The 13,089-nt window shown below is 36.6% G+C and overlaps 1 protein-coding gene across 2 annotated transcripts in view; it reads right to left on the bottom strand.

Moving 5' to 3' along the window:
- The window catches only part of mmp25b (matrix metallopeptidase 25b), a 36,730-nt gene extending 31,722 nt beyond the window's left edge, over positions 1–5,008 (bottom strand). The window contains exons 1-2 of one of the 2 annotated variants that reach the window (XM_034292475.1): positions 4,907–5,005; positions 4,710–4,827 (exon numbers count right to left, since the gene is read on the bottom strand). In XM_034292475.1, the coding sequence (XP_034148366.1) occupies positions 4,710–4,808 (99 nt within the window). In that variant the 5' untranslated portion in view covers positions 4,809–4,827; positions 4,907–5,005. Of the gene's footprint in view, positions 1–4,709 lie in introns of both variants that reach the window. The other variant, XM_029120113.2, reaches the window with a different exon arrangement.
- Positions 5,009–13,089: the final 8,081 nt, after the last annotated feature.

The following is a 13,089-nucleotide window of genomic DNA, read 5'->3' as shown; positions in this document are numbered from 1 at the left end:
TGGTGTATTTATTTGAATATAGGTGAATTGAGAACCATGGCACATTTCATGTGTCCATGAATGAATCCTACATTGACAAGTGTATAATATAACTGCTGAATACCTTACATTTACAGATTGCCTTTAAGGAATCAAAGCAGCTAGTTTATAATACAGATGATTACATTTTGAAAATCCTTTACTTCTGAAGCAGATAAAATGTGCAGAGGTATATCAGCATTGTTTGCAGTGCTTAATTTGAGCCATATTCTGCAAGTATTGGACTGTTTAGTATTGGACTGCTTTGTATTGGAATCTATTAGCAAAGATCTGGTCACTCTCATGGAATGAAACATATTTTCACTGTTTGCACTTTATAACAAAAGCTACAAGACTATTATGCCTCCTAGTTAACTGTCCTTAAACTCCGTTTTTCATTCATTTAACAGAATAAGATTTCAAAGATATAAAACTATTGCTTATAAACTTTTGCAAGGGACTTTATATTAGTCCAGGAAATATACATTATCTGTCAAATGTTTGGACACACCTACTCATTCAATGGTATTTCTTTATTTGTATTATTTTCCACATTGTACAACACGTTTCTAAGGTTGGGACGCTGTGTAAAATTTTAAGAAAAATAAAATGCAATAATGTGCAAATAATTGAAACCCTATATTCAATAGAAAATAGCACAAAGAAAACATATCAAATGTTGAAACTGAGAATTGTTACTGAAAAATATATGGCCACTTTAAATTTGTTACATTTGTTGCCACAAACATGGTTCAAAAAAGCTGGGACAGAGGCAACAAATGACTGGAAAACCTGGTGGAACATCTCAACTAATTAGGTTAATTTGTAACAGGTCAGGGACATGATTGGGTATATAAAGGACATCCCAGAGAGGATGAGTTTGGGGATTTCATCATCTACAGGACACAATATCTTTAAAAGATTCAGAAAATCCGAAGAAATCTCTGTACACAAGGGAAAAGACTTGAAAAACAATATTGGAGGGCCGTGTTCTTAGGGCCCTCTAGCAACACTGCATTAAAAACAGATACAATTCTGCAATGGAAATCACTGCATGGGCTCAGGAACACTTCCGAAAACCACTTTGCTGGATCCACAAATGCAAGTTAAAACTCTATGCAAAGAAGAAATAATTGGACACTGACACACGTTTTGTTATTTTGACTATTTACCAAAATATATTTAAGTTACAGTTAAATCATGAATATGGGCTTAAAGTGCAGTCTATCAGCTTTAATGTGAGGGTATTCAAATTTGAGGAAGGGTTCAGGAATTACAGCTCTTTAATATGTAGCCCCCTCTTTCTCGAGGGACCAAAAGTAATTGGACAATTCAGAAATTGTCTGAGAAAAGTATTCTGAGAAAATCTACCATAAAGAGAAGATTTCACAAGTGCAAATACCGCGGGTACATCACAAGGTGCAAACCATTCATAAGCCTCAAGAATAGAAAGGCCAAAAAACATCTTGATAAGCCAGCCCAGTTCTGGAACAGCATTCTTTGAACAGATGAAACTTAGATCAACCTGTACCAGAATGATGGGAAGAAAAAAAAAGTATGGAGAAGGCTTGGAACTGTTTATGATCCAAAGCATACCATATCATCTGTAAAACACGGTGGAGGCAGTGTGATGGCATGGTATACATGGATTCCAATGGCACTGGGTCACTAGTGTTTATTGATAATGTGACAAATGACCAAAGTAAGCCGGATTAATTCTGAAATATATAGGGATATATTGTCTGCTCAGATTTAATCAAATTCAGCGAAGTTGATTAGAATTTCTTTAAGGCACAGAAGTGGATTATTCTGCAATGGCTGAGTCAATCACCTGATTTCAACCCAATCAAGCGTGTATTTTACTTGCTGAAGACAAAAATTAAGGGAGAAAGATCCAAGAATAAACAACAACTGAAGACAGCCACAGTAAAGGCCAGGAAAAGCATCACAGGAAGAAACCCAATGTTTGGTGATGTCCATACATTCCAGACTTCAAGCAGTAATTGCCTGCAAAGGATTCTCGACAAACTATTAAACATTTAATTTATGATTATGTTAATTTGTCCAATTACATTTGAGCACCTGAAGTAAGGGGACTGTTTATGAAAATGGTTGCAATTCTTAAACCTGTCACACAATATTTATGTTCAACCCCTTTAATTAAACCAGAAAGTCTGTGCTTCAACTGCATCTAGGTTGCTTAATTTCAAATCCGTTGTGATGGCGTATTTATGAAAATTGCGTCAGTGTCCAAATATTTCCGGACCAAACTGTATTAACAAGATCCAGAACTGCGGCTGCCTTCTCTGGGCCCAAGCTCATTTAGGACTGTCCTGTGGTTTGACGAATCACAATGTCAAAATATTTTTGGGAATCATGAACGCCGCGTCCTCCAGACTAAAGAGGAGAGGGACCATCCGGCTTGTTATCAGCACACAGTTCAAAAGCCAGCATGGGGGTCCATTAATGCACATGGTATGGGTGACATCTGTGAAGGCACCATTAATGCTGAATAATATTTACAGGTTTTGGAGCAACGTATGCTGCCATCCAGACAACGTCTTTATTAGGGAAGGCCTTGCTTATTTCAGCAAGACAATGCCAAACCACATTCTGCACGTATTACAACAGCAAAGCTCCATAGTAAAAATCCAGGCCTGCCTGCAGTCCAGATCTGTCACCCATTGAACATATTTGGCACATTATGAAACGGAAAGTAAGACAAATGAGACCCCGCACTGTTGTGTATCTGAAATTCTATATCAAGAATGAATGGGAATACATTTCACTTTCAAAACTAAAGAAATTGGTCTCCTCAGTTCCCTTCATTCTACGTGGCAGTGATTCAACAAGGTAGTGAAAGCATTCTTTAGAAATGTTGGCCCATATTGATAGGATAGCATCTTGCAGTTGATGGAGATTTGTGGGATGCACATCCAGGGCACTAAGCTCCCGTTCCACCACATCCCAAAGATGCTCTTTTGGGTTGAGATCTGTTGACTGTGGGGGCCATTTCAGTACAGTGAACTCATTGTCATGTCCAAGTAACCAATTTGAAATGATTCGAGCTTTGTTATATGGTGCATCATCCTGCTGGAAGTAGCCATCAGAGGATGGGTACATGGTGGTCATTATGGGATGGACATGGTCAGAAACAATGCTCAGGTAGGCCATGGCATTTAAACGATGCCCAATTGGCACTAAGGGGCCTAAAGTGTGCCAAGAAAACATCCCCCACACCATTACACCACCACCAGCAGCCTGCAGAGCGGTAACAAGGCATGATGGATCCATGTTCTCATTCTGTTTCCGCCAATTTCTGACTCTACCATCTGAATGTCTCAACAGAACTCGAGACTCATCAGACCAGGCATCATTCTTCCAGTCTTCAACTGTCCAATTTTGGTGAGCTCGTGCAAATTGTAGCCTCTTTTTCCTATTTGTAGTGGAGATGAGTGGTACCTGATGGAGTCTTCTGCTGTTGTAGCCCATCCGCCTCAAGGTTGTGCGTGTTGTGGCTTCACAAATGCTTTGCTGCATACCTCGGTTGTAACGAGTGGTTACAAAGTTGCTCTTCTATCAGCTTGAATCAGTCGGCCCATTCTCCTCTGACCTCTAGCATCAACAAGGCCTTTTCACCCACAGGACTGCCGCATACTGGATTTTTTTCCCTTTTCACACCATTCTTTGTAAACCCTAGAAATGGTTGTGCGTGAAAATCCCAGTAACTGAGCAGATTGTGAAATACTCAGACCGGCCCGCCTGGCACCAACAACCATGCCACACTCAAAATTGCTTAAATCACCTTTCTTTCCCATTCTGATATTCAGTTTGGAGTTCAGGAGATTGTCTTGACCAGGACTACACCCCTAAATGCATTGAAGCAACTGCCATGTGATTGGTTGATTAGATAATTGCATTAATGAGAAATTGAACAGGTGTTCCTAATAATCCTTAAGGTGAGTGTATATACAGTATTAATGTATATCATAGTATTAATGTATATAATATATAATTATATTATAATACATTAAAATTGAAACATGTTTTATATCTGAGAAAGAGAGAAAACTTTGTCAGTACATTGGTTAATTTAACCATTCTTAACCACCAATGATAAAATATATCTACATTTGCCAGGTGCAGATTGTTACTGGCCCATCACTTTAACCAGCAAACTATCTTACTGCCTGTGCTCTCAATTGTAGCAATTCTTGGGGAAATGCGACCACACTTAGGGAGGTAACTCTTGGAACCGTTAGTGAGTATTACGAAATTAGGTTTGTCAACTGTCAAAAAGGGGTGTGACACAGTACCTCAGTGGTTTACCACACGGTTCTTTAGAGAATTTACAGCATAGCTGGAGGTTTCTCTTGAGAACAAATCAGCTTGGTTTTGATCTACAACAGGGTTGTGTGCGTGCATGTCAAAATGCTTGTGTTTTTTTTAGTGTACGTACCACATCTATTATGTATACAGGGCACACTTGTAAAAGAGTATGTTTTCTCAGTGTTTTTCAATTCCTCAATTAATGTAAATCTGTCAATAGGCTATAGCCTATATAAATTATTTTGATATGCAATAAGAAACAAGAAATAGATCATATGTGCAATAATGTTTGAATGGAGTACATTCGTTTATGGTGAGTGGTTATGATGACATACAAAGACATAAATAATGGACCAACTCACCAGTCCTCTGGTATACTGTTCAGGCATTGGTGCAGGTTCTCCCATCAAGATGAACAAGTTGAAGGTAACGGTCACCCATATCAGTTGATACTCAAACATTTGCCCGTAAATAACAACCCTGTTTCACATAAACTTAACGTTAGTAATATGTCAGAAAATGTTCACACCACACTGATTACAATCTACATGAAACATGCCTTTTAGCTTCAATCTTGTGTTGCTTCCAGATTTATTTGTGAGTCAGTGCTCTCCACAGCTCAATTTCCCTCGTGCTGTGAAAGTAAACTCAAGGGACTAGGCAGGGCAAATGTATCGATTTTGTAAGTGAGCCTCCACCCGCCCTTTTTCTCTGAATCATCTCTGTATGTACGCACACAGACACACCCACACGTGTAAACAAAACCAACAGTATTTTTTTCACGTTATCATACAACATCTTGTAGAATGCCAGTTGATGCATCCTTAAAAAATACTGAATCATCATACAAGGTTATAGTATAAATAATATTCTATGTTCTTATATAATTTAATCAAATCAATAATACCCTGGTACTGTATATAGGGAGCTAAAGAAGCAGAATAAATGGCTTTCAAATTATTAGGTAATTCAGACAGTACAAATTTTGATTTTTTAGAATGTTCTTGTAAATCTATAATCACAAACTGACAACAAACATGTTTTTTCAGTTGTTTTGAAATAAAGCACTTGCAAGGCTGTTGCGCAACAGGATCTATGGGGAAAGCAGATTGCATTTGAAAAATCAAAAGGAATAAATCAAATGTTGGTAGTTTTGAGGTCCAAATCCGGTTTGAAACTGGGAAACTTTCATAACTCTACAAAAGGAAATGTTGCACCATACAAATAATTCTGTATGGTTGATAATGGCTTGAAATGAGCAATTATCTAATTCACGTAGAGATACTGTAGGTACTATCATGGAAGTCCACTATACACTTAAAAATGATATGAGTTTGATTAGGATATATAGCAAAATGAATAGGAAATATAGTCATTGACAAGGTTAGATTTTTTTTTTTTTGAAATAATAGTTTCCTTCAAACTTTGCTTTCGTCAAAGACCTTTGGCATTCTAGCTGTTAATTTGTTTAGGTAATCTGAAGAAATTTCACCTCATTCTTCCTGAAGTTTCCTGTAGTTTTTGGTCATTACAAAACCATTACAAAAGTAATTACAAAACCGTACAAAACGGTCAGAATTCAGCACCAACACAACTGGCGTGCACCACCCTCACGGAAGTATTATATGTTGACATATATTTCAAAAACATATATTTTTTATATGTGCCTATAATTTTTTTATACGTATACTAATACATGTATAATATGTATTAATATTTACATTCGATTTGGGCTTTTTTCAAATATGTTTTAATATGTCTTCAATATCACAGGAAACTCTCTGTAATTACAAACAAAGGTTTCTGGCCTAGCCAGTCTCCAGACCTGAACCCAATAGAAAATCTTTGGAGGGAGCTGACAGTCCGTATTGCCCAGCGACAGCCCCGAAACCTGAAGGATCTGGAGAAGGTCTGTATGGAGGAGTGGGCCAAAATCCCTGCTGCAGTGTGTGCAAACCTGGTCAAGAACTACAGGAAACGTATGATCTCTGTAATTGCAAACAAAGTTTTCTGTACCCAATATTAAGTTCTGCTTTTCTGATGTATCAAATACTGATGAAATGCAATAAAATGCAAATGTATTACTTAAAAATCATACAATGTGATTTTCTGGATTTTTGTTTTTGATTCCGCCACTCACAGTTGAAGTATACCTATGATAAAAAGTACAGACCTCTACATGCTTTGTATGTAAGAAAACCTGCAAAATTGGCAGGGTATTAAATACTTGTGCTTGCATTTTTATAGTTGTTACACCCATGTCTACCTCGAGGTTACTGATGCTACCCTAGTACATTACTCGTTTGCATATCTTGTATGCCATTTATAAATTTCCATTTGTACCCAAACAACTATAATGCCACATGTAACATACACTATACCTAATACTTGTAAACATTCTGCCCTCCTCTATTAGCCTTAATTGCACATTTTGTATTGCTATTTGTACTGGATTTGCCTTCATTGCACATCTACACATTCCACTTGTAATATACATATACTTAATACTTGTAAATATTTGTAAATTCTCTGTCCTCTATTTACACTTCTAGTTAGATGCCTACTGCATTTTCTTGTACTGTACTTGTACTGTTCAATGACAATAAAGTTGAATCTAATCTGATCTAATTTTTCCATTCATTTGGTGCCTCTGTCCCAGCTTTTTTTGAAACGTGTTGCTGGCATCAAATTCAAAATGAGAATGTACTTTCCAAGAAACAATAACATTTCTCAGTTTCAACATTTGATATAGTTGTGCTCATAGGTTTGCATACCCTGGGAGAAATTGTAAAATGTTGTCATTGATTGTGAAAATATGACTGATCGTGTCTTTTATTTAAGAATAGTGATCATATGAAGAAATTTATTAGGAGAAAGATTAGGAGAAAAATATAACTTAGTCTATGTCACTGCACGTTAGCTTAGTTAGCTAGCAAATCATATTCATTAGCTATATGGGTAGCCCCTAATACCTAAAAACAACAAAACATGAAACCAAGTGCAAAATAGGTAGTACAAACTAATTATTAATCAATCTGGATAAAAAATAAAAACAATTTACTGATGCCATCAATTATTTTGATAATTGATTGTTATGTTGTGTCTCTCACTCTCTTTAGCACCAACTTTTTTAAATATTTTGCATTTTTTAAGGTTCAGATATAAAAAATCAAATAATTGAGGAAAAGCGAAGAAAACAATCTCAAATAGTATACATAATAACTTCTTACTCCCCAGATTTCTCATTTATGTAATAAGTTTGTGAAACTTCACAAAATTAAAGCGAATGTGTAAGGCAGCATTTATTATGCACTGCTCAAAAAATTAAGGGAACACTTAAATCAAGTAAAGATCAAAATCTTTACTGTACATTGTGTAAGGTGTAGTTGTGTAAAATCACCAACTGATTGAGGGCAGGATTCAAACTGACACCGAAAATCAAAGTAAGAAATTGAAATCACAGGCTGTTCCAACTTGCTTAATTTTCATCAATGTAACTCATAATGTAACTCAGTAGTGTGTATTGCCCATGGACAGTCAGTGGTGCTACTTGGCGGGGTCAGATGCACTGATACATAGATCCCAGAGGTTCTCAACTGGATTCAGGTCTGGGGAACGTAAGGGCCAGTCAATGGCATGAATGTCTTCGTCATCCAGGAACTGCCTAAACACTCTGGCCACATGAGGCCTGGCATTGTCCTGTACCAAGAGGAACCCAGGGCCCACTGACAATAGGTCTGAGGATTTCATTCCGTTACCCAACAGCACTGTTGGCTAGCACGTGGAGGTCTGTGCGATCTTCCAAAGGTATGCCTCCACAGACCATCAGTGACTCACTGCCAAACCAGTCATGCTGGATGATGTCACAGGCAGCATAACGTCTACCACGGCGTCTCCAGACTTTTTCATGTCTGTCACATGTTCTCAGAGTGAACACCTATAATTAAAGGGATATATACCAGAGTGGAGTTTGGAGAAGCTCTCTCTTGCATTTTCATTCCTTCAGCCTGCATCTTTGCTCTTGTAAACATCTTAAATCTCTGGAGAACTTTTATCATTGATACTTGTACTGTATTTGTAATAGTCTCTTTATATATTCAATTCATTTTTTACAATAATTAATTTACTATTTGGAAATAATTTAAAACGGGTCAAAATCCAGTTCCTTCACAAAGACACGCAAAACGCAAAACTAGAGAAGAAAGGAGAGAGCAATTGTCTTTGGCCACCACCTGAAAGAAAGTTTTGTCTTGCTGTTGCCTATCCAGTGCACTTTTTGTCATTTTCATTTGTACCAACACAGGTGAAATTGATTCACAATTGTCACGCTGTTAGGTATGGAGACGGAGGCAAATGCAGAAGTCCATAGGGTTTCCCCTTTTTATTAAACAAACGTATGAATAACGTAAATGAGTGCCGGGCACTACAAAAAGTCCAATGGCGCAACAGGCGCAACAGGCGCAACAGGCGCAACAGGCGCAACAGGCGCAACAGGCGCAACAGGCGCAACAGGCGCAACAGGAGCAACAGGAGCAACAGGAGCAACAGGAGCAACAGGAGCAACAGGAGCAACAGGAGCAACAGGAGCAACAGGAGCAACAGGAGCAACAGGAGCAACAGGAGCAACAGGAGCAACAGGAGCACACGACATATACACACACAATGACCCACAAGGACAAGGAGAAAAGGGCTGAACTAAATACACTGAGAAAACGAGGAAAACAGAAACAGGTGGGGGCTAAAACACAGGTGAACTGAATATAACGTTGAACAGAAACAAGAACAGGAAAGACCATACAAGGACAAGACAAGGAAACACAGAAAACACGAAGCGGAATGGCCCCTTAAGGAAGGGACCATTACACATACAAGGACAAGACAAGGAAACACAGAAGACACGCAGCGGAATGGCCCCTTAAGGAAGGGACCATCACAACAATGGCTTATGCTTCCTAACTGGACAGATTGATATCCCTCAAGTTTAATTGACTTAGTGTTATACTTTGATGAAAAAATTTTCCCCTTCATTTTTTGAGCCGTGTATTTTAAGGGGTTTAAGTTTCACTACCGCACCAGCACCAAACAAGTACTAACAAGGCTTGCGATTTAGCTAAGAATCGGAATTTAGTTTGATTGTAGAAAACAGTCATATTTAGATTTCTCAATTAAACTAGTTTTATCTAGCATTATCTAGCTATCTTAGTCTTCTCTCGGTATGATGGAGTCAATACAGCCAGTTTGATGGAGTCAATACAGCTACTAGTGGTGTGCAGAGCATTTACAGTTATGGATTTCATCCAATTATTGAATGTCATTATCCATTATCCATGATTTGTGTAAATATATGTGATTCTCCTGTCATGCTCACGATGCAGAATGCTGAATTGGATGACTCTGCTGATTTCCATACAAGATAATTAGAACATATCAATTATAGTACATATGCAGACGTTGTGGCATAGGCTTGCTGTTAGAAAAATAAAGTCAAAAGTCGAACAGCTAGTCTTGTCGAACTAAAAGCAGCTGGAATCCATGCATTGACTAGCATGTTTTGTTAATATAAGTGTTGTAAAAAATAAGCCGCATGCATTGTCCATTTGAATTGTCAGGATGTTTTTTATACTAACAATGATGCAGGTTCTGAATGATGGAGCAATAACACATAGATGTATCGGCTTTACCATCATTTTAAACACACTTTTCTGATCAAAAGTATATCTGATTACAAATATCACGTGACACAAATGGATACAATTACTGATAGTATGGAGTATGACGAGATACCATAAATACTTAGCTGATGTTCCTTTTTTCTCCTAAACTCACCCCTTACATGCCCTTTCCCTGATGCTGTATGCGTCTCCTGAGTTGCAGAGAGTTTCAGTACAATTGTTAAAACATGACGTTACAGCATTATTTCTTAATGATGACTGGGACCTAGTAGTTTTGTAAAACACTGTACTATGAATTTAATTTCTGAACAAAATGACTTGAAAAATTCTACAGTTTCTCATTTCACATTTTATTTTCTTTAAAGGGTTCAAATGGCTTCACAAAAGGGATTACATTTACACAGTGCAAACATGGTGAACACACAGTGGTATTTTGACAAATGTGCAATGACAAATCGATAAATAACAGTTTCAAAGAGAAGTAACAGAACAGCCTAGAACAAAATAATGATAGTCACTGTAAAGTCAACATACAGTAGGTTTATCGTTATTAAATCAAAAATACAATATCTTACAGTATTTATGTTTATGAATGATTGATTACTGATTATCAAGTGCTACAGTATGTAATTTGGTCATGCTCAGTACAGATATGCCATTGATCCATTACTCTGCTAAATATTGTTGCTTGTAATTTTAGACGATTCAACTGAAGCTGAGCATACTTTCACATTAACAGAATTATTCTTGCATTCACTGTGATACTTTCATGGTTAACACTGCATGTCCCCTAAGACAGATATTCTGCTTTTATTGTGCATTGTCATTAAAAGTGCAATCAGATTCAGACCCAGGCTAAATGGATAATCATTGATTCTTGTTGATTGTCAGTTGCTGAGGTTTTTGGGTTTGACTGGTTGCTAACCTGAACACCACCCCCAGGCAAAACGGATAATCACTGATTCTTGTTGATTGTCAGTTGCTGAGGTTTTTGCTTTTGACTGGTTGCTAACCTGAACACCACACCCAGGCAAAACGGATAATCACTGATTCTTGTTGATTGTCAGTTGCTGAGGTTTTTGGGTTTGATTGGTTGCTAACCTGAACACCACCTCCTATCACCATGATGGTTGGTGATACTTGATGGTAAATGTCTGTATTACTATAAATCGATATTTGGGCCAAGAAACGGGTCAACTCCATTTGAATTCCAGTTATTTCTTAAATTACAATGTAAATCCTATGCTCTTCAAAGCATTTCAACTAGGAATAATCGGAATAGAAATTTGGTTTCCTTTGATAATTTAATTTAATTTAAATGGAATTGAATCCAACCCTGAGTTGGCATCCTTACAGTTTCAGTTTCCCCACCATATCTGATCAATAAAATATCTGCATGGTTGTAGAAGCTAATTGTTGATAGGAGAAATTTAAATTGTTTTGTGAAAGGTGAATGTTTTATGATTTTCACAGAATACAGTAAAGGTCAAATGTTTGGAAAAACATTCATTCAAGGGTATTTCCTTTTTTTTTAATATTTTCCACATTGTAGAAAAATAACGAAGAGATCAAAACTATAAAATAACACATATGCATTCACGTTGTAACCAAAAAGTGTTAAACAGATCCAAATCCATTTCGTATTGTAGACTTTTCAAGGTAGCCCCCCTTTGCCTTGATAAGAGCTTCACACACTGTTTGCATTCTCTCAAGCAGTTTCATTAGGTAGTCACCTTGAATGCATTTTAATGAACAGGTTTGGTATGTTAAAGATTAATTTGGGGAATTTCTTTCATTCTTAATGTTTTTGGGGGAATTTATTTCATTCTTAATGCTTCTGTTGTGTTGTGACAAGTAAGGGTTGATAAACATCATCATTATGTCTGTACAGTAGTTGTCAATTTTATGGCAAGAAAAGCTCAACTAAGCAAAAACAGCAGTCCATCATAACTTTAACAAATAGTTATTACAAAATTCAAGAAATGTCTTCAAGTGCAGCCACAAAAACTTTTAAGCACTACGATTAAACTAGCTGGTAACAATTTACATGAAGTTTAGTGTCATAACATGGTCATAACTCTGTCATAACCATGTACTAAGGTGTCATGTCAGCTGACATAACATATTATACCCTGTCATAACATGGTCACAACACTGTAATGAAATATTATGACATGTATTGCGTGTTTTATAACTGGTTATGACACATACACAAGTTTGTTATGTCAAAACATAAACCATTCCGTAACACCAGTCTTCTTATAAACAGTATTTGTATATTACATTTCATTATAAATGCTATATATCAATACAATTATGCATGAAGTGATATCAGATATTTACCTTCCCCAACGTTTCTCATGACTAGAATGCCAGCAGTAGATTTCAAGAGAAGGACTTGACATGTTCTTTGTGACTAATGACCAACATTATGGCATGTACAGCTAGGTGATAGGCTTATCTGTTTCCAGTGATTATGGTCATAATGCTTCTTATGTATTGTCTCATACTGTATTGTGTCTGTTCAAGTAGTGACACAGGATGGTCATAATGCTACAGAATCATGACGTCTTCATAAGCTGTATTTTATCGGTTCAAGTAAAGTTAAACAGGATGGTCATAATGCTATCATGACATTTTTATAAACTGTATTTTCTCAGTTCAAGTAAACTGACACAATGTTTAGTTATTTATTCAAAATAAAAGGGTCATGGCACATTACTTTCTATAGTATATCAAATCTACACTAACATCAATTGCATGACTAGCATGGACTCCTTTTATCTAAAGTAAAGGCATAACACATACACACACATATATATATATATATATATATATATATATATATATATATATATATACTGTATATATATATATATATATACATATATATATATATATATATATATATACACACTTTCAAAAGTTAGGGGTCACTTAGAAATGTCCCTTTCTTCAAAATAAAATGGCGAGAAACAAATAACTTTCTTCTGAAACTTGTCTGTCTATTCTTTTTCTGAGAGATGAAGGTTAATCCATGCGGGAAATTGCCAAGTAACTGAAGATCGCA

This window comes from Esox lucius, chromosome 5 (genome assembly GCF_011004845.1).
Source record: "Esox lucius isolate fEsoLuc1 chromosome 5, fEsoLuc1.pri, whole genome shotgun sequence".
Lineage (NCBI taxonomy): Eukaryota > Metazoa > Chordata > Actinopteri > Esociformes > Esocidae > Esox > Esox lucius.
Note: the sequence above shows the minus strand (reverse complement) of the source record. Positions and strands in the feature narration are given on the sequence as shown.